This window comes from Python bivittatus, unplaced genomic scaffold (assembly GCF_059951505.1).
Source record: "Python bivittatus isolate LINGU-HERP-01145 unplaced genomic scaffold, Pbiv_v1 ctg000730_np1212, whole genome shotgun sequence".
NCBI classification, from domain to species: domain Eukaryota; kingdom Metazoa; phylum Chordata; class Lepidosauria; order Squamata; family Pythonidae; genus Python; species Python bivittatus.
The window spans coordinates 1,633,221-1,658,108 of NW_028277109.1; the positions used below are offsets into that span (position 1 = coordinate 1,633,221).

Here is a 24,888-nt window from a genome sequence, read left to right on the forward strand (position 1 = left end):
TGCCCAGTTTGGAGCTCAGAACATAGTTCTGAGCTTGGAAATGGGATGCTCCACTCTGTCAGAAGGGTCCCGATCCTGCTGCCATCCTTCCAGAGATGTCCCAAGCTCTCTTCAGAGACCCGGGCAGCCATTCCAAGCCTGGAGCCTTTGCAGGACAGTCAGAACCGCTCTGCCTCACACTCATGGATGGACACCCAGCCCAAGGGGGCCGGCCCAATGGCGGAGCTATCCAGAAGAGGGGCCTCTAGGAAAGCTGCAAAATACGCATCTTGCACTTTAATTTCTGAGACAGACTGATGAATGACCTGAAACGCTTTCATGCTCAAACAAGGTAACAGTAACAATTTTCCATCATTAAACTGAGACGCTCAGCTTTAAATTTTCAGCTCCCTTGCTCCACTACAGAATAAATAATCTGTGTTAATGTCCTGTAGCCTTGTTTACGTTGTTATAACCTTTCTGCCTTGCTTGTAGCACAAATATGCTGTATCCCTGGAGTCAAGAGCTGATAAGGAAAGACAGGAGCTTTGAAGGTGTCACAGGAGGCTCCGATATGCAGCTGAGGGAGGCTCGGGTGTTGCAAACTTTTGTGTGACACCACAGAGTGTGCCGGATGCTGAGGCCATTCTAAGGCACCAGAAAGGCAAACGGGGGCATGGATCGCAGCAGTGGGAGCCAGGCGGATGGGAACCGTGGAAGCAACCGAACCTTGTTTCTACCTGCTTGCCAGAGCGTGCCTCATCCTCCAAAAGGGACTTAGCTTTCTTCTTTTTCTCTTTCCAGCCAATACCAAAACCAAGCCTCTTGGCATCTTTCCAGAGGCGGCTGCAGAACCACTGGCAATGCATGAGATTTGGCATCTTGATCTCCGGTCAGCCTCTCGGGTTTCTCTCTTAGGGTTGCTGCCTCTTAGAAACGTTACGCTTCCCAGCTAGCTCTCCCTCGCCAGAGAGCCTTCCCACCCAGAGTCGCTCAGGAGTCAGGCAACCTATACGTTAAGCCAGCCAGTAAGATCTACTTCAGAAGAGGCAACAGATGCTGAAACGCGTCCAGTGCTCATGCCTCGCCATAAGGCTGCACCAAGTGGCTTCCTGCGGGAGGCAGGCAGGAGTGGAAGCGTGGCTTCGCAGCCTGGAGGCCCCAGACACGAGCTCCGGACCTGGGATCAAATGTTTCTGAGGTGACCATCAACGAGAATAAGCTGATTGGGCTGAGCTGGAAATTCCTGTGTTCAAGGATTCCTGGCCATTAGCAAGCAGTGGCTTGACCGCTCGGAGGCGTGATAATCCAACAGCAGGGTGATCTGAGGCTGGTCTTTTCTCGGCCAATTACCTTCTCCATAAGCACTGCTGACAGCAGGAGCACTCTGTGAATTGGGCTATGAAAGGAGCGTGTCAGGAGAGGAGCAAACGGGCTGATAGCAGCCTTAACTGAAAGACACCTCCAGATACCAACTTCCCAATTCGAAAGTGGGGAGCAAATCCAAGAAGACAGCCAGGAGATCTCTATTACCAGTTTCCAGTCCTTGTTTCCAGCATTAAAATACAATCCCCTCCCTGCAAAAAACCTAACCCAATTTAAAAATGTAGATTTTTCATAGTGCCAAGAAAAATCAGCAGAACTGCCTGGACCCGAATAAAATTCCTTCTCTTTCTTGCCTCCAAAAAGGAGTAAAAATCTGGGGCAAGCAAGACTCCACTGGAAGACGCCCTACTCTGAAGCCTGCGATCCCCACCGGACTAGAGCCAGCCTTCAGTTCCGTCTCCCTTTCACCTCCTCCTCCCCGTCGCCAGATGAGAAAAGCTCTTGCAGCAGCCCCGGCCTTCAAGCTCAGCCCCCCACCAAACACCAGCTACAGGTGGCCGAGCAGGATCCGAGGCCCGCCCAATTCTGCGAGCCCTCCTCGGGCTCCCTCCCCCACTGCCAGCCAGAGTCCTCCCCACTGTCTTCAGCCAAGGGTCTCCTGGGTATATTCTGCTGCTTGCCCCGCCCCGCCCCGCCCCGCCCCGCCCCACCCCACCCCAGGCAGCTGGATGCCCAGCACAGATCAGCACGGACTCGCTTGTGCTTCTAATCATGCGCTGAAGTGTGGCCGTAGTGTGCGGATGGGTGTGAACAATGCCGTGCTGGCTGCCTCTGAAGTTGGTAATTTATTCTGTTGCTGTGGAGATTTCCACAAGCCAGACCTCTCTCTCCACGCGCTGCCATTACTTTCTACTCCTCTGTGGAATAGCAAATTTGCCCCTTTGGGGTCAAAAGCTCCCAGCGTGGGTTAAGGGGAGCAGCCACCCACCTTTCCAGATTTGCAGGAGCCCTTCTGGTCCACAGGATGGAAGGCTCCAGAGAGCATCTTCCACCTTCACCCACAGCCCAGCCTCCTCCAAGCTCCATGCTGATCTTTGCCGCTAGGGATAGGAAGCCCCCTCCCCATAAAGCAGGCCAGACCTATCCAGCCTCGCAGGGTGAGTGACCAGAGCAGAGGCCCTGGGCCTCAGCATCTGTCAGCACAGCCCAGCACCAGTGGATTTGTAGTCCCAGTCATCTGGGAGACCTCAAGCAAGGTCTTGGTGGCCAACAATTTTAAGGATGAACTGGCCCGGCCGAGCCTCGCTCTGATCAGCCAGTTCCCACGGGCACGGGTACGGCTGCAGCTGGCAGCCCATCCTTCCCAGGCCTTTGGGGCCAGTATGCAAGATTCCCCTGCTTGCACCCAGGCAGGTCGGGCTTAAGGCCTTGTGAGGGCAGATCCTGCTGTGCCTCCATCCAGACAGAAAAGGCCCCCGGCTTGGCCGGTTTCAATGAGGGGGAATCTTTTGCTTCCTGGGAGGCCCAGCTCAGGCCTTGCATTTGGGCCAGCGGGCAACCGTCAGGAGGCAGCCTCCACCCACAGGGGATGGAAAGGCCGGGCTAAGGGGAACAGGCACGTGCCAGCCTCGACCTCCAGCCACCTCAGCCCCCACCCCACCAGGCTCTGTTGCTGCTGCTCTGGCACTACGCTCTCAAGCCCCACAGCTAGCCTGAGAAGGAGCATCTTCCTCCCCACCCAAAAGACCCCAGCTACTGGTCCACAAGTCCCACACTTGATGGGTGCATGGCGCCGTATGCTGCGGCGAGAGAGGCTGCTCCGAGTGCAGGCCTGCTGGCCACCTGCATCCTGGAAAGGGAGCAGACCCTCCGCCCTCGGCTCATAAACTCCTCTGCATCTACAGCACCTCTCTCCCCGCTCTGAAACGGTTGCAGGGAAGTTCCAGAGTAGCCCCGTGCCCAGTAGTCCCCGCGGGAAGCCCCCACCCACCCCCCAGCCACAGATGTACTTCAGTAGAGGGCCAACTTCAGTGGTCTCCAGGCACACGCAACACTCTGCACAAGAGCATCTGGCTGCAGGAGGGGCTGGCACCAAAGAACAGCAGGCGGCATGCGCTGCCTGGCCTCGGGCCAATCTCCTCCCCCCACAAATAGTATGTGCCCTGCCCAAGCAAAGTAGACGAGCGCCTCTCCATTTGTTTTACTTTGGAAACAGGGCTGGATCTGCAAGCAACCTCGACCAGATAATCAATCCATTCTTGCTATACACACCTCCTCCTCTCTTCATATCAAGTCACGCCATCGAGGGGACCGCCCCCCGAGCCCCCCGTCCCAGTTTAACCCTAGGCAGTCCCCACAGGGGGTCCACCTGCCTCCCCGGCAGCCCCTCCACAAAGCGAGAGCGCTTGGGCCCGCAGCACGCCAGAGCCGCCAGCCCCCCCATGGGGAGGGACGCTGGCGGTCTGGGAGACAGGAGGGACACGCGCAGGCAATTAATTGGCGGCAAGGGTTGATATCAGGAGTGACGAAGAGCAATCGCAATTCCAGCGCCGTCCCACTGAAGCCCAGCGCTGGGAGAGGCCTGCAGCGGCTGCGGCCCAAGCAGCCTTCCTGGCAGGGAGGCAGAGCGGCGGGGGGGCATAAGTGCCAAACTGCAGGAATAGAATTGAAGGCTGCCAACGTCACTCCGCTCACGGAGCCACCAGGGAGAGATGCCACTGGACCAGGGCTTCTTGGAGACGCGTGTCTCGACTGTGAAACGGGAGTTTGCTGAAGAGTTTTTGGCATGAGCCCCAGGTGTGCTTAAGCCCCTGAAAGGAAATCGCCCCCCTCCTGGAGCTGCCCATCGGCCTCCCTCCCTCTGGAGGAGTGCCTGCCCTGCACCTCTGCCCCTGCGCCTTCCCAGGGCTCAGCCACAGGGCTCCTCCCCACGGCCCTGCCAAGAGGCTCACCCGATGGCTCAGGACTGCCTCCCTCCCACCGTCCCTGCCCCCAGAGCAGCCAGACTGCCAGGGCTCCCCATTCCAGCCACCTCCACCTCCCGAGGCCAGACGCGGGTGGTGGTGGGTGCCAACTGAAAGAGCCCTCTTGCTTCTGATTTGAAAGAGTGCTCCTGGTCCCCATAAATATCTTCATAATCAGCAGATGACAGCGCAGGGACTAGATAGCAGCCACAGCAGCTCGGCGGAGCTGAGATAAAATACCACTTTTCCAAGGTTGGCTCAAATGCAGTGGCCGCCGCCATGGGTGGCCAAGGGTGGCATCTCCTGTGGTCTACAGGCTTGATGACAAGGGCAGCCCCCACCCCCCCGGTGATCTGAGCATCAGTCAGCTTCGTCAGGGACGTTGTCTGCATGAATTGCTTCTCCTCAGCATCTCAAGATGCCTGAAAGGACTGGCCCACACTGCCCGAGGTCCCCTGCCAAGCGCTGCTTCCTCTCCTCTAACTGGCACCTCCCCAAGCCCAGGGAGAAGCCTGCCCGCCACCTGGGTGCCGGATGCAGGCCCTTTCTCAGGACAGGCCAAGGGGGACTAGGGGTTCAAGCCTCGGAGCGGCTGGCCGAGCGGTTCCCCCAAGGCCAGTAGGGTCAGCTGCTGGAGGACCCCAGCGGTCTCACCCACCATCTCAGCAAGGCAGCACCAGCCCCATGCTCAGCAACATTATGGAGGCAACTTGCTTGCAGCACAGAAGCCCCAGAGGGCCGCCCAGCAAAGGCAATGAGACGCATCAGGGGCTGGCCTGAGTTAGGTGGGCAAAGGGAGCCCCCTTCATTCGTAGAAATGTGCTAGCCATGCCAAACTGGGTGGGAGCTGCGTACAAGTGCCCAGAAAAAGGTCCCGAGGTCACGGGGGAGGGTTCAAGGAAGATGTGCACTCAGGGCATAGCAGTTGCGAGAAAAGCAAATTCCACGCCAAGGACCATTAGGAAAGGGACAGAAAATAAAACTGCCAAATACTGTAACACCCTTTTTATACCAATCTCTGCATCTCGGCATCTGGAGTAGTATGTACAGGTCTGGTTGGGAGACCTTAGAGAAGGTATACAACAGAGCTGGAAAAGATACAACAAGGGCTACAAAATTATCTGGGGGCTCCAACACTCTCCTTGCAAGACACAACATCAGGGAGAAGTCCTCCTCCCCCCGGGCTCTAGGGCCAGAGTCATCCAATAATGGATGGGCCAGGGGGAGATTCAGAACAGACAAAAGGGACTCGACCTGGAGACGATGCTGCACACTAACAGACTACGGCCTGCATCCCACCGCCCCGGAGGTGTGGGCTGAGTGCTCGGATGCCGTCGCCAGCATCGCCAGGCTGCCCGGTGTGAAAATCATAGTGCAGGAATTTCTAAACCGAGGGCGCACTTAGCTAGTCAAGGCACCTGTTCCTGCTGGTAGGAAGCCACCCAGGGCAAGCGGCCTCTGAGAATCCGCCACTCTCACATTTACCCGTCTGCCTTACTGGAATGCCTTCAAAGCAGCTTACTGCAGGTCAGCTCCGCAAGGCCCTTCTGCCTGTAGCAGCCAGAAGTCTGGCCTCTTTCATCACCATCGTGGGGAGAGACTGGGGGGCAGGACTGGGCGTTCCCAGGAAGATTTTAGGAAACTGACAAAGTTCACACACCTTCTGCCAACTATTTATGGCACTTGCAGCGTGACACTCTTGGATTTCTTTAAAAAAAACCGTTTTGTCTGTTTCTGCTTTTTCATACGTATTTTATTATTTATGTTTGACCTAAGACATTTCACATGCGCCTCAAGGAGCACTGGAACGGTGAAGAATCCCAAATCCGTTCTCCATACCCACATCCAGCCTTTCTGTAACTGAACCAGTTGCAAACCGGGTGCTCGCAGCTGATTTTTAATGCTGTTTCCAAAGCCACACTGATGACTCCGCTACAGCCCCTTTGCCACAGGAAGGTGGGCCAAGAGGCTGGCTGTTCCTCAGACACAAAGACCACCAGCCAGAAACCAAGTTCTTCCTGCCAAAAGTGCGGCGCTGAGTCTCAAATTTAGACAGTTCAACAGAACCAGCACTAGGGACATCTTCTCCTCCACCTGCTAGGAGTGCCCAGAGAGCAGCATCTTGCAAAGGAGAAAAGGAATAGGCCCCATTTGCACACATACTCTGTTTCAGGAGTCCAGAGTTGAAGCATACCCAAGTAACCAGCCAGTCCTCAAACATCTGCAGTGAAAAGAACTGGCCCGCTGCTCCCTTGGCCTCCGAGCCAACTGAGTCAGGAGGACGCATGAAAGCTCCCAAGCTCAGACGCAGAACACACACCCAACGGCAACACCCGTCCTCCTCGGATGGACTGAGGGGGTGGCTTTAGCTTTCACCCAAGAAAATGAACACCACGGAGGATGGCAGTGACCAGCAGGAAAAGAAGAGCAACTGAGGGGTCCCCAGAGTGAGATCCCAACAGAGATGTGGGTGCTCAGCTGTTTCCCTCTTAAAACCAAAATCTCCAATCGATCTGCACAAGCCAGGTTAGTGTGTGATCACTGGGTGGCCAGACCAAGATATTAAAATCTGCTCCTGATGCAAAGCCCTCTTCGAAGGGGCTGAAGCTCAACCAAGATCATCCCGAATCAGCCGACGTCCGTAGGAACACAGCGCCTGAAAGGCAGGTGTCTTACCTGAGGGCCTTCGCCTTCCAGCCTAGGAGGCCGGATGCTGGAGAGGTGGATTGTTTTATAGTCCCCAGAATTCAGCTTCACCACGATGGCATCCGCATTGAGCACCTGCATCACCTGGGAAGACAATGGAGCAAAGACTGAGGCACAGCAGGCACCAGGGCAGGCGGGCAGGCAGCCCACCAGCCCCCCTCCAGCACAGCCAAGAGAACCCCTCAGGGGAGGATCAGCTTCGCAGCAACTCGGAAGGCTAAATGCCGGAGCAAAGGTCTTCCCCTAACAGTCACCCACCACGCCACATTGAGGATGTTTCAGAAGCAGAAAAAACAGCCATCCTCGGCAGTCCCACCACTGGCCGCATGAGTCTGCCATGCTCAATTGGCCTGGTGGTGGCTCTAACTACAGCCCCCCTTGCTCTCTACCTCGTGATGCCTCAGAGTCTAGGAATCTCTCTGCCCAGAGCTACAGAGCCCTTCTAGCTGCCACAAGTCTGGGACAAGCCACGGTCCAGCAGGCATGGAAGAACCAGAGGGACACTCCACCCAAACTTCAACCTGGCCCCCAGCAGGTGCAGCAGCCATTCAGCACCCAGCACCAAGGACAGAAGAGGAAAGCCACCAGCTTGTCCCCCTGCTATACAAAGCCTCTGGATCTGCAGGGGGCACGATCCGAAGAGGACCAGGATGCTACCCAGTGCCAAACAAGATTAAACAGGCAGGGTTCACCATTTCAAGGGTCAGGGTTGCTCTCCTGGACCGCCTTTGTGGAAGGGCTCAGCAAAAAATGAAATTTATTATACCAAAGTATACACTGCCTGATTTACCAAATGCCCTCTGCATCCCCAACGATTCCCTGAGCTGCCCCATTTTTTTCTTCTCAGTGGAATGGTCTGTGACTTATCTTTTAGAAATTCCCAACTCTCCTACACTCCCAGTAGCTTGAGGAATTCTGCTGATGAGATTCTGCCCAGTAGATTTTGAAATTACCTAGTGTGCACATATGAGCATGGCTTGTACAATCCAGAATCCTAAGACCACCTGGTCACTTCCTCCCAATGTTCCCACAGCTTTTCTCTCTTCAACCATTTTTCCCTGTGGGTTAGGGCCAGATCTAGAAGGGCCAATCTCTTTGTCCCTTCTTTAGCTTTCTGGAAAATGACAATCAGGAAGACCACGAAGGAATCTGGGGGATCTTGCAATCTTGGCCCGGCTGATATTCCAACAGATGATATAACAAAGGTATCAGATGAAGAACAGTTTTTCTTCTTCAGCTAAAGATGCACGCCTTATTTCTGAACAGGTGCCCTTTAGACATCTCTAGCAGATAGGGGCAGGCTTCAGGCTCCGCTTCCTCCTACAACCTCAGGGCCACTAAGGGTTGGCTGGGTCAAAACAGGGCTCAGGGCACAGGCAGGTAGAATACGGTCCCTCAGAACCAAGTGTGCAATTGCTTGACATAAATGCACACCGCTGGGGCTTTTTAATTACAGTTGACTAGCTTAAGGCATCACGGATGTATTGCTATTGCTGTTAAGAACTAGGAATCAGAAATGGTTATCTGCAGCAAATCCCCTTGAACAATTGCCCTTCCCTGTTTTGCAAGAGAAGCCATAGAGATTTTATTTATTAATTCATTCATTCATTCAATTTGTATAGCTGCCCACCTCACCCACACACCTGGGTGGCTAACAATTAAAAACAATAGCAAGAATAAACAATATAAATAAAAACAACAAATGTACAATTGTACTGTATGCTGACGATGCCGAAACGTCTATGTCGCTACTTAGCTGAAAATATATGCTGATGGAATATATTTAACCCTCAGCTTCGGCGTTTTTTAGCTGAAGATTCTGCTCCACTTCCCATCCGCCACGGGGAGCCGTTCGCTTCGGTGACAACTCTGGGGCTGAAGGGGGAGCCAGGGCCTCCCTCCAGACTCACCGCCCGCTCTCCTCTCTGCCCTTTGAAGGTGCCCCACTGGCCAGCCAAAGACCACAAGGCGACCAAGCCGGGGGGATCTCCAGCACCACCACCGCCGCCAGCAGATGGATTAAGCTTGCTCCCTTTTCCAGAAATGGTGGGTGGGGGCAGAAGGAGAGCGCCACATGGCCCAGCCTTGCCTGAAAGCTGTGTGCAAAGTGAGACCGCCATGAATCTGGCGGCCTGCACAACGAAGCCCTTTCATCGTAGTCTTCACCTGCTCTGAATCGTGGGAGAGAGGAGGGGGCTCCTGGCCGCCCGTCCCTCAGCTCTCGCTTTCTCTCCCCGCTAGAGAGTTGCCTTTTTCAGGGCCAGCAAAGGCTTTACTTTTCCACCAAGGGGTGCTGTAACTCAGACACGTAGCTCGACCTTGGGCCAGAGGGGAGGAGAGCCAGTCCCGGTGTCACGCTCGGCTACCTGCAGGTGTCCCTAAGCACGGGACGATGCCAGCCCCCGCCCACCCAAGGCCCCGGGGCACCCTTCAGGCCCAACCTCTAAGCCTCTGCAAAGGGGGCGGGTGTTGAGGGAAGCCACGCCCTCCTGGGTGTGGCTCCTCTTGCTGGACACGCCCACGTGAGTGGTGGGGCAGGTGGGGCCCGCGGGGCCCACTGCTGTCGGAGTAGGATGGGGCAGGACAGCAAAGCCCCCAGTCCCTGCCTGTGCCCCTCTTCCTCCAGCAATTCCTGACCTCCAGGAGCGTCCACCCCCACTCCCCAGGCTTTCTTGTCAGCACAGGCTGCTCAAGGCCCCTCCCGGTTCAGGCCCCAGCAGCTGGAGGGCCCCCAACAGCAGCTGGAAAAAGGGTTTCTGGGGAGCAGGCCACATCTGTCCAGCAAAGAACAGAGGGAGAGCCCTGACGGGTGCCCGGATGCCGCTGACGACAGCCCAGCCAAGGGCTCCTCCCAATCTTCAGCCCCACCGAGGCCAGCCTGCTCCTTCCCCCTCCGGCCAGGTGCTCAGACAAAACCCCCCGGGGCCCCCCTGGCACCTGCTTTCAAAGGGAACACGGAGGCAGAGTTCCAGAAGAGTTCCTGGACAGCAGAGCAGGGAGGCGGGAGGCGCTCTCCAAGAAGTCACACCAGGCCTGGCCTCCTTGGCCCAAGCGGAGGGCTGGCTCCAGCACCCCGCTGGACACAGCAATGGCACCACCTAGTGGCCGCTGCCAAGCTAACGCTGAGCTCTGCAGCATCCCTCCCCGCCAGGCAGGGTCACCAGATCTTCCGGATGCTGCTCTGGCACCCCCAGCACGCAGGGGACAAGCCGAGCTGCCCGGCACAAGGGGCTGCCCCAGGACACGTCCATCTAACAGGGATCTGCCAGCAAGGGGTCGCTTCCCGCGCAAGCCGCTGGTTGGCCATGACGACTCCCTTCATAGGAACCCAGGGCCGTGTCAGAAGGCAGATCTGCACCAGTGGGGCCAGGCAGCTGAGGGCAGCCCTGTGACAGCCTCGCGCCTGGGCCCCCGCGAGGAGAGCAGGCGAGCACCTGCCCGCACCAGCGGCACCATCCTGCCCGCGTGTTCTTTCAGCCTTACCGCGACGGAGGAACCCCTGCGGACGAGGCCAGGGACAGCACCGCCCCTGCTCCTGGACAACCCCCGGTGGACCCTCTCCTCCAGCCCCCAAAGCCCCCGCAGGCCAAATCCAGGCGGTCGCGCGTCCCCTCCAGGAAGCCCCGCCCCGCCACCGAGGGGCAGCTGCAGCTCTCACCTACCTTGGCCAGGAACTGCTTCTCCTTCTGATCCAGGTTGGCTGTGGGAGCCACGTAGTCCCTCCAGATCCTCAGCTTGTGTTCTTTGGCATACCTGGGCCAACAGCAGCAGGAGAGGAGGAGGCTTAACCCGTGCCCCCCCCACTGCCCAGCGCAGCGGCCCGCTGGCCCCTGGGCAGCTGCCGACCCCAGGCCCCGTCGGAAGTTGCTTCCTGACTCCAGGCAACGTGCTCTGAGCTTGTCAACATGCCCAGCGACAGACCAGAAGCCTGGCTCTGAAGCCGGGGAGGCAGGGCTGGCAGATAAACGGGGTGTGCCGGCAGCCAACCTGAGCTGAGCATTCACGCAACCGGGTTCTACCCAGAGGCTGCCGGCGAGACGGGGGCCGTGTGAACGGAAGACAGCACTGCCCCCACAGCAGGCATCCACACCTTCATGGTCCCCAGGATGGTGCTGGTTATGAGTTCTCAGCAGGGGGAAACCGGTGAGAAGAGGCCAAAACACGCAAAAGCTTTCCAGGCTCTGAGACACCCACCCTCCTCTCCTTGCTGGAAGCGCCTGGAGTTCCAACGAGGCGCCGTACGGTCACTCCCACAAGGGAGTGCTTCCGCTACGGGCAGAACTGAAACAGCCGCTTCAGACCCAAAGTGTTACTAATTCAAAATACTTTGCAGACGTCTGCAAGAGACCCTGTTATTTCTGCCAAAGCTGTAGCTACTGCAGCAGGTTCTGCACACTCAACGGCTTCACCCGTTAACGCCTGAGTGCCAGAGATCTCAGAGAGGGAAGTGGCGGCAGGCAAAAGGGAACTTAACAGAGTGCCCAGCTGTGACCCACACACCTGGGGAGAAGTCTTCGAGGGGAAAGCATATACCCCAGAGGCTCCATCGAGGGGCAGCAGGAAGACCCTCCATGCCTCCATTTCAGCCCCAAAGCTGCTTTGCTTTTAAGGTGCCTTTTCAGAGCCCCCTCCGAGGAAGAAGAGGCCGCAGCCAGGCTTCTCAGCACCTGGACTCCAGCTGCTGTGGGGGGGGAGGGGCTGGATTACCGTTCCGCGGCGCGCAGCTTCTCTGCCCCTCGGGTGTAGACCGCCATGGACCAGTCGACGCAGCGCGCGAAACCTTCCTTCAACAGCAGCTCCGTGATGTTCCCGTTCTGATGGGGGAGGAGAAAAGAGGGCGGTCACTTGCGCCGTGACCACCCCCTGCCCCAGCCACCAGCCCTGTTCCCCGGGCAGCCTCCCCACCAGGAGCAGATCTGCTTCACGCTCCTGGCCTCTGGGCAGCCACATCTGCCAGACTGGGACAGCCTCCTTCCCATTCAAACAGGCGCCGGGGATGACATCAGGGCACAAAGACCCTCTCTGGCACCTGCCCCCTGGCTGCCCCACACAGAACAGAGCAGGGCTAGTTCAAGGAAGGGAGAAATGGGTAACCAGTTATGAGGAGAGCAAGCTGAGATGGGAAACCAACAGTGCCACGGCCAGGGCGGATCTGCACCGGGGCGCTGGGAAACTTCAGGCCCAGATCCAGCAGAGGCCAATCCGCTCTCCCAGGACAAAAGCTGTTGCCCCCCTGGGCTCAGCGGTTTGGGAACGGGAAGAAACTGGACTAGAGGGGCTCCGTTCTATCGACAGAGCCACCACCAGACAGTGGCAATGAGATTTGTGTTTGGCCCACAGCAGCTGAGTTGTGGGGGTCCCAAAATAAGGACCCTTGCCCCGCTGTTCAACCCTACACGAAGCCACAGGAACTGGAAGGCGCTGCCATCAAGACGCCCTCGCTTGCTCACTCTCCCTCCCCCTAGAACAGGCAAGGCCATACAGATGTGTGACGGGCAGTTAGAAGCAATGATGGGCTGGGCAGACTGAAGCTGAGTCCAGACGGCCACGTTGCAGCCTAGGAAGTGGGAAGCACACCTGCACCAACCACAGGTGTGGCTCATGGGCTTCCTTGATTCCAGTCTGTCACCAGAAGCTTGGCAGTTGTACTGGCAAGGAGCACACATGCCCAGCTTCAGTTGGTACATCAACTGCAACTCTACCCAGCAGTTTCCCTCAGTGATCTGTCCTCAAAGCACCTCACACCTGCAATTCTACAAAGCACCCTGCCTGGAGCTACATCTGAAGGCAGACAGACCCTGCAACCGGTGCAGGGGACGGATACCCAACACGCAACCCACTTGTGAAAGCGTTGCACTGGATGCCCAGAGCTGACGGGGCCTTCCTCAACTGCTCGGAACCTAAGCACAAAACAGTTGCCTGGAAGGAGACTGACTCGCGGCCCCAGGGGCTGCTGTGGCCCCTGGTGGGTGGCCGGGAGCAGGAGGCGGCCAGGAGTCTCTTGCGCAACAGGCCTCCGTGCTGGGAGACGTTTAGCAGCCTCAAGCCACTCCCAACAACTGAAAATGCACCTCTTCGCCCCTGACTGTGCATGGTAAGAACTGCAGCAGGGCCTTTCTGAAATGAAATTTGTTCTCATTTTCCTATTTTTATTGCCCTTTAGCAGGGGCACTTCATTGCTGACTGTGCTTAATATGCTTCGGTGGGCCCTTTCAAAACAAAGCCGTATAAAACTAAAGTTATTAACAATAACAGTAATAAATGGTGGGGCCATCCAGTGGCTCCTTTGCTTCTTGGTAGCCTTGGCCACTCAAAAGACTGGGGGGGGTGTTTCCACCTGCCCTGAAGGAGCAGGGGTGCAGCTCCTCCTCAAGAAGCCGTTCTGTACAATTTTCACTCGTTCCCCAGGCTTCCCTTTTCGGAGAAGGTTGTAGAGGTGGTGGTCAGACTACAGCTTCAGAAGGCCCTGGCCCCTTTCTAGCCGGGCACACAATATGAAGATAGCACGGGTCACCCTTGTTGATGACCCCTGAAGGGACTGGTATGGAGGAGGTGGGACTGTCCCAGTTCTGCTTGGTCTCTCGGTGATCTCTGATACCACCAGTCATGACACCCTCTGGAATGACTGTGGGGATTAGGGTGTGCGAGGTTCTCCTCCTTGCTTTGCAGGCAGGCAAAGTTCCAGTTGGTGTCGATGGGGAGGAAAGGTCAAGGGTGCCACAGGTCTTGATGCTTCTGCCCCTCCTGCTGAACATCTACATGAACCCACTGGGGAAGACCAAGCAGTGATGGGGAGCAACAGGCTGACACCCAACCCTGACAAGTCCAAGTGACTGTGTGCTCCTGGTTCTTCTGCTATCATGGATTTTTTGACTTTAGTTCTAAATGGGGTAGCCCAGTGGTCTTCCCTGAAGAGCAAATGGCAACCGTGGCCTGGAAGACTTTGACCTGGTTTCGTCTTGTGCGCCAATTGTGCCTCTTCCTGGACTGTGAGTCAGTCATGCGTGAACTACTGCAATGAACTCTATCTGGGCTGCCCCGACGGCCACTTGAAAACTGCATCTGGCCCAATGTGGCGGCACAAACATTTATGGGCACACCTCTGCTGCTCAAGCTGCACTGGTTGCAGTGAGCTTCCCAGTGCGATTCAAGGTACTGGCTATCACCTCCGTAGCCCTCCATGGCAGAGGGGATGCCCATCGGAGCAACCGCCGACCCCATATCCTTTAAATGAGCTTTGAAGACCCGGCTTTTTCCCCACGCTCTGTGTGTACCTGCCTGAATGGAATTAATTTATTAAGAGTTTTTAACTTGTATACTGCCCAAGTTGTTATGAGTTGGGTGGCTTTATAAATAACGATTTTCAAATAAACAAACTGTCCAGCCAGACTTTCTAGCTGCTCTCCCTCACCCCAACTCCAATCTCCTCTTCTGAGCATGACTCTGAATGACTCCCAGAAGGTTCACACAAAGCTGCCACCCCACCTGCGCTGAAGGCCTTTGCCACTTCTCAGACGTGGGGGCCACAAGCTCTCTGTCTCTCACAGACCTCTTGGTATGCCCGGGACACTAGCCTCCCCTTCACAAGCGCCCCCTGCCCCCACTTGCCGGGTGCAAGATGGTGCCCAGGATGTTCTGGTTGTGGCAGCTCTCGAGCACAATCTGCACGTCTCTCTGCAGCAGCCGCGACTCCGTGAAGAACTTGGCTTCTGCCGCAAAGGGCTCTGGTGTTTCCGTGCCATCTGCTTCCCGCTTGAACGTGGGGCACTGGAGTGAGAAAGCAAAGTCAGGGCAGAGCCCCACAGCAGCCCAGGAGGGAGGGGAGCCCGCAGCAGCTTCTATTCAGCTCCGGCATAGTGCCATACGGTTGGTGCCAGGCATGCAGGGCCCACTCACCCAGTGCCACAAGGACCCCCTGCGTCCAGGCCTCTGGAGAATGAACACGCACACACACGCCATCTCTCAACCTCCACATCCACTATGGAAGTGGGGGGCTATCTAGAAAAGGACATCCCACCAGCATTCATTAAGAAGGTGGGAAAACTCAATCTTTGGCCTCCTACCTGCACATAAAGGGTGGCATAAAGACCAGAAAGGGGAAGCCGCCTCCATCAAGAGAGATCTGCAGCTCAACTTGAGTAGGGAGCCACTGATGTACAACCTCACAAAGCCCTAAGTTCACACCCAGAAAGAGGGTCTCAGCTGCCTGTACCAGCCTGGAAAAGGTCTTGGGGCCCTAGCGGAAAGTTCAGTACAGATGTGGACTCCATGTGGGACAGCTGTGCCAAAGCCAATCTTGGGCTAGGGATCATTCAGAAAGGGATGTAAACTAAAACTGTAACGCTCTTATACATCTACCACAGCATCTGGAGTAGTATGTACAGGTCTGGTTGCCACTTTAGAGAAAGTATACGACAGCTTGGTACCAGGCGGCCATCAGCAGGCACAGAGATAAACCACATTCAAAAGGGACAATAAATAGGAAGACAAAAGACCAGAACATCTCCTCTCCAGCCATCATCACCCAGATAAGCAGAGATTAACACCAAGATTATCACCAGACATACAATCAGCAGTAAACAATGCCCCAATCAAGGAAGTACCAGAGGGAAAAAATAAAACAAAACAAAACCCCCAGCCCCACCAACACTGGCAGGGCAGGCCACTGTATATAAACAGAGAGCAAACCCCATCCCACTCTAGCACTGAAGATGTGACCTAGCCGGGTAACGAAAGATCTGCAAGAAAACAGCCAAGCTCAGAGAACCCCGAGGACTCCACAGCATACAACAGAGCTGGAAAAGGCACAATGATTATCTGGGGGCTCAAATGCTCTCCTTACAAGACATGATGCCTGGCAAGGAGAAAGTGGACAAGGAGAAGTCCTCCCCCTCTCTCAGGGACCATCCAATAATGAACGGGTCGGAGGGAGACTCAGAACAGACCAAAGGAAGCTCTTCTTCATACATCATGTAACCAACTGGTGGAATTCATTCCAGCCGATCTGGCGGTGGTCAGTAACTTGGATGACTTTAAAGGAGGGCTGGATCAATTCAAAGAGAATCATCACCCCTCCCGTATGGGGCAGCCTCCCTCCATATCCTAGTCCCAAGGTACAGCACTGTTGCCCCTTTCTGCTTTAGGACACCATGGCCTCCCTGAGAAATCAATCAGATGCTGGACTACACCGGGCCTTGGCCTCATCTTATCTTCTGATGACCCCTGGAGAGAGGCTGACCTTGATGCCGGACAGCATGACGGTGACCAGGTAGTAGTCTGGCAGGAGCAAGGCCCGGACCACGCTGCCATCCCGGACGTGTTCAATGATAGCTGCAAAAAAGAAACGGGACATTCGCTGCCTGAGCAGACCCCTCCCTCCCCCTTAGGTGGGAGCAAAAGCAGCAACCCCACCCAAGCGAGCCCCACCGCAACTACTTCAGGTAGCTGTGCTCCTCTGCAAAACGGCCAGATGTCAGCTGCACCGCCAGAACGGAGGACTCACCATTCACAGGCTTCTGGTGCATGGAATCCACAAAGTGCCGGGGATTCTCAATGGCGTACTTGAGGTCTCGGACTGTGTGCGACCCAGTTCCTTCGCTCCACATTCCCTTCTTGGCTGTCTTGGCCTGTTCTTCCAGTTCAGCCAATCTGCTCTGTTCAGGACTGAGAGGAGAAAAGTCCTCCGTGAGGTGGTGCCTCAAGGCAGCAACGAGGGCAGAAGATCCCACGGAGTCTGTCGAATACAGCCCCCCCCCCCCCCCCCGTGCCAGGCGGAAAGGACAGACTAGCGAAACTCCCAGCAAGGCTTCCTGGAGTTCCAGCTTTATCTGGGGAAGCACTGTGGAATTACTCCTTGGGTTTCATCTTGTCCTCCACACCTTTCCAAATCTACAAAAAGATGCACATTTTGCACCCGGGAACCAATGGGGTCAGTACGCAAATCTATCTGCTCTCTTTATATGACTGAAAGGATATGCAGATTTTGCACCTACTAAGCAGTAGATCAGAGGTGGAACAAGAAACTGGAAGTCGGTCTTGATTATACTGGGAGCCTCCTGACAAGATTTGCACCTGGGATGCTCAGAGTCTCAGTCCTATTACCGACAGCCTCCACATTATGGAGGCCTTTCCCAGATCCTATTCTCTCTGCACCCGTGTTCTCAGCTTCAACTGTTGCAGCACCTTGATGAGGGAGGCCACCTTAGGAAAAATACGTGGACGCACCATTTTGTTCCACCCCCTGGGAACGCTCACCCTGGATTGTGGCTCGCTTCCAAACTCCTTAATCTTCACAGGCCCTGCAGCTTTTGAACAAAGCTAGCAAGGCAGGGACCCCAAGCCTCCCTCAATTATAGGGGGAGGGGCAGCAGAAGCAGCCAGCCACCCGTTGTGCAAAGGACTGTCATCCTCTTGGAAAGGCAGCTGTTCCTACCCACAGTCTGTCTCGTATCCACCTCAGAGCAGGACCTGCAGGGGGCTGCTGCAATGATTCCTATGGGCTTTTCATAGGGAGGAGAACATCCAGGGGGCTGGCAGAGGGGGAACTGCAATTCTTCGCACCCCACCCCTGAAGCTGGCAGCAGAGCTACTCCAACAAGGCCACTGCCCACCTACTGACAGCCCACCGTGACGACACGAGATGGGATGCGAACGGCTTCTCAACATTTGCCACATGCCTGGAAAAGGCCCAGCCAGCTAGGGGTCATCCCCTTCTCTGCACGTTCTGGGGCATTCAGGCCTTGGGGAGCAAATCACCCACACACAGCCCCGCCTTCTCACTGGGTGTTCCCCATCCGCCGCCTCTGTGAGCTTCCAGGACTTGAGGCTCTTCTAACCCTTTTGTGGATCAGCAGGCCCAATGGGCTGCTCAGGCACTCGATGCTCTCAACGGAGACAAGGTGGGTGCAGCCTGAAGGGCAGCTCGCTTAGTGTTCTGGCAGACCACCACGGCCATCTCAGGGGGAAGTCCAAGGGATCTGCTGGGAGCCCCCTTCAGTCAGCGAACTTCAGCAGCACTGGCAGCCCAGCCAAATGCATCTGGGCGGACAGCTGCCCCAAACAAGGAGCACGGATTCTCCTGGCAGCCTGGCACCCTTCAGCCAACTTCCCTCTCTGGTCCTCCTGACATCCAGCCTGACGGGGAACATGTCCCTCCTCTAAGGGGATCCTGTCTGGAGCAGCCCTGCAGACGTGCTTCAGGAAGACCAGAGCTGTGGTCACAGCAACACAGGACCAGATTACAATAAACTAGATCCTTCCTTCCTTCCTCCCTCCCTTCCTCCCTCCCTCCGGTAGCAAAGGGGCAAGACTCTACCCAATAACACTAGCAGTGACCCAAGGGGAAGGGCCCGCCTTTGAAAACTTGGCTCCCAGGCACACCTGCCGGCAAGATGCTGCTAAGGATTGCAGACAAGCAAGAGCCCGAGTGGAAAGGCTCTTGCTTGTCTGTGCTCCTTAGTAGCATCTTGCCGGCAGGCGCACCTGGGAGCTAAGTTTTCAAAGGCGGGCCCTTCCCCTTGGGTCACCGCTCAGACTCAAAGCAGACCTACTTATTGGCCCGGATTCCTTCCCGGCGACAGGCCAGCCCTTCTGCCACAAGTGATTCGGCGATGTTCTCCCCAGCTGTGTCTGCGATAAAGAAAGCAGAGTTAAGGAAACAGAAACACAGCACCCGGCTTGCAGTGAGGATGCAAGGAAACCCCTCGGGCTCCCTCCTCCCAGCAGCTAGCACAGCGCGCAGTGCAGAAGCCGCGTCCTGTCATTAAGCATCACAGAAGGCGTCTTGACTGACATCACACAAACCCAGAACACGGAGAAGCAGATCCCAAAGTGTTTTGGGGGAGAAAAGGCTGCCTTGGCTAGGTCCTCAGCTCCTCTGACTCAGAGGCTGCAGCAATGGGCTCTTCCTGCTGTACTCTAAGCAATTAGCAGACTGGCAGATGGAAACCCCCTCCCCATCAGGCTCCACAGTGATCTCAGGCCCTGACTTCCCAAAGTTTAGTTTCGCTGCAAGGCTTGGATTTGCTGCAGTCTCCCAGACACTCAACGCAGAGCAGCTGGAGGGTTCGAACAACTGACTGTATTGGTCAATTGCCCTGATCCTATGACTCTGGAGGATGTACAAGAGTGAAACAAACAGAAATCATACAAAATTAAATAATTAAAAATACAAGAGAAAAGTACACGTATAGAGGAAGGCCTTCCGCCCTCTGTAGACAAAAACGCTTGATTTTTTAAAAAGGGGTTTTCATGTTCTTCCAGGAGACAAGAAAGGAGGGTGACACCCGAGCCTCCAGGGGAGATCATATTCATGACATAAGGGCCTTCTTAGGCCTTCTCAGACGCCCAAACCAAACAGGCAGGATTGTTTGGGGCAAGATGGTGCCTGACATCACCTGATGCTACCCACCTGCGGGGCTTCACAAGTAATGTGAAGTAATTCTTCCCTTTTATTTTTGTGAATTTGTATTGTTATAGGTTTTAATTGTATATTTATTCATTGTTTTAACGTGTTGTGAGCCACCCAGAGTCCCCCATTGGGGGGAGATGGGCGGGGGACAAATGTAATAAATAAATAAATGACCAGCACTCTGAATTGGGCCCAGGAGCTACCAATGCAGCAACCTCAGAATTGGTATTACTCTGCAGCGGTAGGGTTGCCCTACCGCTAGTCTGGCCACCGCACTGTGACTAATCGGAGCTCCTGGGTCGTCTCCAACAGAGTGCATTGGAGTAGTCCAACCACATGCTGATCAGGACCTCCTGGTTGAGGCGAGGCTGGTGTCCACCTGTTGTTTAAACAGGAGCTATAAGAGCAGAAGAACCCCAAGTGGCAGGCCAACTCCTATCCAGAACTAATCCTGGGACCATTGCCCCCGGACGGCCACAGTGTTTACTGAGGAAAAGCATCTCAGTCTTGGAAGGCCTTCACTCGAGCTTGCCTTACTCCGTGCGGACGCCGGTTCAGGCTGACCTCCTCTGGCTCAGCACAAGGAAACAACGCAAACCGAGTCATCAGCCTGGGATGACGCTTGACCCCCAGTCAGAGGAGGACCTCGCCCAACGGCTTCCTATGGATCTTAAACAGCATGAGGGAGAGGACCAATCCTCGCAGCACCCCCTAAAAGACTGGCCACAGACTCAAGTACGGCTGCTTTAAGATTACTGACTAGACCGCTCACCAGGAGCAAAACCCCTGTAAAAAGGTGTCCCCCACCCCAAAACCTTGTAGGCGGTCCAACAAGATACCACAATTAATGGTACTGAACGCCACTGAAGGGCCAACGGAAGCAAGGCCCCACGCCCGCCTGCCCGCCCTCTCACCTTTGCCCAGGTACACCATTCCGTACTCCCGCCGGGGAGAGGTCTTGTATTCCACTGAGAAGCAAACATCCTTGCCGATGAGCTTCTTCCTCAGAAACTCACGAGCCGGAAATGCCCAAGGCTGGCAGAGGAAGAGGAGACCCAATGGTTAGCCAGAGCGGCCCACGCAAAGCTGACCCTCCTTCCTCATTGCTGCCCCCCGGCGGACAGTCTCCTGATCCCGGACCACTGTGCCCTCGGCCTCACGCCGTCAATGGCAAAGGCCTTCTCTGTCTCCTAAGACCTTCCCTCTCCCCAGTTTGGCAGCAGAAGAGCAGGCAAGCCAGGTGCCTATTACCCAAGCCGGGTTGGGCGAGAGTGGCAACATCATTCTCTCAGAGACTTGCCCTTCTCATGGGTTCTGGGTCCCTCATCAAGTACAATGTCGGGTGGGGGGGTGAAGGAGTCCACACCCATGACCAGGGTTCTGCTTGTGAGGTGACTGCCTGTGCGTTAAAGCGGGCCCTGGGGACAACAGGGGGCCCTACAGGCGGCAGCTGACCCAGGTTCCTGCTACAGGGTTGTTCCAGGTAGCCACTGGCCCACCACATACATCTCTAGATGCACCACAGAGAGTTTCTCCTCAGCCTGTTAACACGGAAGCCGTGCTTATTTCTGGTTTCTCTGCTCCTCAGTATGAGTGTGCACAAATAATACTTGTGACACAGAAAAAGGCACATGTATAAGCAGTCCCAGCCCCACCCAAACCTAAGTCCACCTCCGTTTGTAAATGCTCCAGGTATCTTTTAAGGGTCAACTCACCCGGCAACTAAAACTAAAACCCAACAAGGGATGGCCTCGGCCTCTCTGGCACCCGAAGGCCCCAAACAAAAGTGGCCCCTTCTCAAAGGAGCCCCAGGGCAAACACACGGGCTCAGCTCTGGCCTGTGCGCCTGGGCAGCCTATGGCTGCCGGCTCCCGGGAGCTTCCCAGCGAGCCTCAGCCAGAGGCAGCTTTGGTGACAGGAGCCTGACAAGCCCCAGGCCGGGGGGCTGGGTGAGGAACTGGCCTGCTTTTCGAGCCCTGTGGTCCCAAGGGGGGAACCCTCTGCCTCACTGGGCTGGATCAGGGTTAGGGCAATGCCTCTGCTCTCAGATGCCATCCTGGAATGCTACCAAGGACGCTGGTGGTGCAGGGGTTGGGACCCAGGGACCAGCCCCTACCTCATCAGGGGTGTCTTTGCCATCGGGCTGCCCCGCAGCTGCTCGGCGTGCAAGATTCCCAGCGCGGATGTTGCTAAGGTTGATCTGTCTCTCAGGAGGTGGACCTCCACGGGGCTGGCCCCGGACGATGATGGCGCAGCCCGAAAGGACCTGGCGAGGAAAGAACGTGGGCGTTAGGGGCAGCAGCCAAGGAGCAGCGGCCTACCACGCAGCCTAGTGGAATCCTGCTCCACAGGAGGAGAAATCTGTCTCACAGGCCACGGCAAACTAGCGGGGGAGTCATCCCCCTTCCGGCCCCACCGCCCCGGAAAGCTGTCTTTGTGAAAAGGCACTCGCACTATGCGGCGTCCACGAAATGCATTCGTGCAAATCCAGCTGTTCTTCTGACCCAGCACGGAGGCGGAGCAGAGGCAAGAAGGGTCTGCGGGACCTCCTCTCGGCTCTCGGCCACCGGCCCTTCTCATGTTTCGTCGTGGCAAACCGCATCCGTTAGCCACAACCGCGCAGAGTCCCCGGTCACCAGACGGAGCCAGAGCCGTGCCGAAGGACGCAGACGGCAAGCTGGAAACTGCCCGGGGCGCCTTCCCACGGAGACGTGTCCAGGGGAGCCACTCAAGCGCACGGGACAACGCGCCTGGCGGGAGAGGAGCGCCGAGAGGAGGCCCCGGCGGCTCCGCGGGGCTCCCGGGGCCGCGGCCAACTCCAGGGTGAGGCTGCTCGGCGGCTCCCGCTCGAGCGCAGCCGCCGGCGCCCCGCGGGGTACTCCTGCTAGCCGCCGACTGCGAGCGGCGGCGTCCCTGAGATCCAGCAACTTCCAGGCCCGCTTCGGCGCCGCCAGCTGGCCTCGCGAAGGGGAGGCTGATTTCAGCAGGCGCGCCCCGGGGCTCAGTCCAGCGGCCCCGGCAGCTCCGCAGGGAGGGCCCGGCGCGGTCCGGACGCTGGAGCAGCCGCGCTGCCCGCCGGCCCGAAACCGGCCACGACCTCCGGAGCGCGCAGACGCGCGGCGGGTTCCGGGCCCAGCAGGCGGCCCCGCGGGCGGCTCCCGCGGGCGCCCCGCCCCCGGCCAGGCGAGGCGCCTCGGCTCCCGGGGCCCTCCGACGGCGCGGAAGCCTCCGGGGGCCGGAGCAGCCCGGCCCGCCGCCGCCTCTTCCCGCCGCGGCCCGGCCGACGCCCCGCCGGCCGGGTCCCGGCCCTGCACGCGCCCCTCCGCGCGGGCCGCCCTCCGCGGCACCCGCCCGTCCGCCCGTGCCCCCACCTTCCGCCCGAGCGTAGGCGAGGGGCCGCGGCCGAGCGGGAGCGCCCCCCCGGGGCAGCGCTCTGCACGCGCCCCGGAGCCCTCTTTACCATCTTGACGATGCCACGCTGGAGGACCGGCGCCGGGGCCGACCCGGCTGCCGAGGAGGAGGCGGCGGCAGGTCCGGCGGAGGAAGCCATGGCGCCGCGGGGTCGCGCTCGGAGGTCTCCGCGGGAGGAGGAAGAGGCTGCGGCGGCGGCGGCGGCGGCGTCCGAGGAGCGGAGGGAGGAAGGGGGAGGAGCGGCGCCTGGATACTTGGCCGGCCCCGCCCCCCGCGCACGCGCAGCACGCCCAGCGGCCCCGCCCCCTCTCGCGGGAGAACCAATCGGCCGGCGCGGACCGGGGCCCCGCCCCACGGGCGCCCGGCCAACCAATCGCCACGCCGAGAGGCGGCCAGCGAGGGAACGGAGCGTGTTCAAACCAGGGCGTCGCGGCGGCGGAGGAAGGACTTCCGGGTCACGGTGGCAGAAGGACACGTAGGCAGAGAGCTGCACGCGCGGCGGGCCACGTGGGAGGCGCGCGTGCGCCGCGGGCCGGAGGGCGGGGAACCCCCGCCGGGGCACGTGGCCGGCGGGATCCCCTCGGGCGGACGGGGCGGCCCCGCAGACTAGGGCCGGGGGAGCGCCGGGCTGCCCTGCCCTGCCCTGCCCTGCCGTGGAGGCGGCCGGAGCCCCCGCGGGGCGCCTGCCCGCCTCCCTGTGCCCTCCTGCCGCCCGCTGAGCCGCTCGGAGCCGGCGGCGTCCACTCGGGGAGCGCGGCGCGCTGAATAAAGCCCCGGGCGAAGCTCTGCGCCGCCGTTCCCTCGTGTTGAATGCGCCGCGCCTGTCCTCAGCCGGGGGGCGGCACCAGCACAAGCGCCGCGGCCGCGGGAAGCCCCTGCAGTCCGGGCGCGGGCGCCGGCCCAGGGCTCGGCGGGGCCGGCCGCTCCCCCGGCGGCGGAATACCCGGCGGGAGCGTCGCGCCGTATCCGCGGCAGGCTCGGCGGCGGGGGCGAGGCCCGGAGGGCGGGTGGCGGGCATTTCGCGCTCCCGCCCGGGGAAGAGCTCCGGTTCGGTCACGAAGGACCCTCCACGTTTTCCAGGCGGGGCGGGGCGGGGCGGGGCCGCCTGCTCTGCGTGATTCCCAGTCGGGTTGACAGCGCTCGGGCCCACCCAGCCCCAGGGCTCCCCCCGTGGCCGTGGCCGTGGCCGTGAGCCGCACTTCGGGCTTTCGGGAAGCCCTTTCCTTGCTCCCCCGGAGGCGGATACCTGATTACGGAGCTGTCCGACCCAGACCCTAAGCGCGCCGGGGCAGAGGCGCTGGTCGGGGAGGCGGGCGGCGCCTCGGGAGAGCCCCGCGGCCCTTGCCTTCCCTCGCGGCCCCTCGCCGGGCAAGGGGGGGCCGCGGCTGGGATTTCCGCGGGCTCCCCGCCGCCCGCGCCCCTGCCGCGGCCGCGGAAGCGACTCCGTCGGCGCTCTGCCCTCGGACCGGGGTGCCCCGTGGGAACAGTCCCGGGGCGCCTGCTGCCGTCGGAGACGGGGCCGCGCCGCGGGGAGGCGCCGGCCGGCAGCTTCGGGAGGGAGCCGAAGGACGGGCAGCGCAGAACTGCGGGCGCGCGGGAGGCTGAGCCCCAACTCGGCTGCCGGGCTGCGGGGTCGAGGCCGGCGTCCTCGGCAAGGTCCTGGCGCGGGAGGCAGGGAAACCGACCGCCGGACTCCTGCGACGCCACAGCCAAACGCTTGCCCGTCCCCAGAACCGCGCGCCAGGCTGAGAAACGTGAGCCGCAGACCCGGACAGGCTTCCTCTGGTCTGTCGAGGAGAAGCCGGGCGGAGAGCTCGCGGCTAGAACCGCCCTTCGAGAGAGAGGGAGAGGGAGGGAGACACACACACACACACACCTGCCCCTACCCCTTGCTGGAAGGCAAGTTAGAGCGGGTTGAAAACCGGCCTGCTCAGAGGCTCCGTCTCCAAAGTTATGGCACAGAAGAGAAAGGGAACTGGGGGGCAAGGCAACAGCTGCTGGCCCCCGTTCTTAAAAGGAAGCGCAAGGCGATCCTGGACCAGCAGAAAGAAATCCTTTCCATCCAACCGCGCAAACGGCACTGCCAGGATTCTT

At 58.4% G+C, this 24,888-nt stretch overlaps 1 protein-coding gene across 1 annotated transcript in view; it reads right to left on the minus strand.

Moving 5' to 3' along the window:
- SND1 (staphylococcal nuclease and tudor domain containing 1) overlaps nucleotides 1–23,041 on the minus strand; it is a 135,504-nt gene extending 112,463 nt beyond the window's left edge. The window contains exons 1-10 of the mRNA XM_088129042.1: nucleotides 22,844–23,041; nucleotides 21,500–21,649; nucleotides 20,298–20,418; nucleotides 18,524–18,602; nucleotides 16,477–16,637; nucleotides 16,213–16,304; nucleotides 14,583–14,741; nucleotides 11,682–11,788; nucleotides 10,637–10,727; nucleotides 6,945–7,058 (exon numbers count right to left, since the gene is read on the minus strand). Of these exons, the coding sequence (XP_087985168.1) occupies nucleotides 6,945–7,058; nucleotides 10,637–10,727; nucleotides 11,682–11,788; nucleotides 14,583–14,741; nucleotides 16,213–16,304; nucleotides 16,477–16,637; nucleotides 18,524–18,602; nucleotides 20,298–20,418; nucleotides 21,500–21,649; nucleotides 22,844–22,933 (1,164 nt within the window). The 5' untranslated portion in view covers nucleotides 22,934–23,041. The remainder of the gene's footprint in view (nucleotides 1–6,944; nucleotides 7,059–10,636; nucleotides 10,728–11,681; nucleotides 11,789–14,582; nucleotides 14,742–16,212; nucleotides 16,305–16,476; nucleotides 16,638–18,523; nucleotides 18,603–20,297; nucleotides 20,419–21,499; nucleotides 21,650–22,843) is intronic.
- Between the last annotated feature and the right edge of the window lie 1,847 nt (nucleotides 23,042–24,888).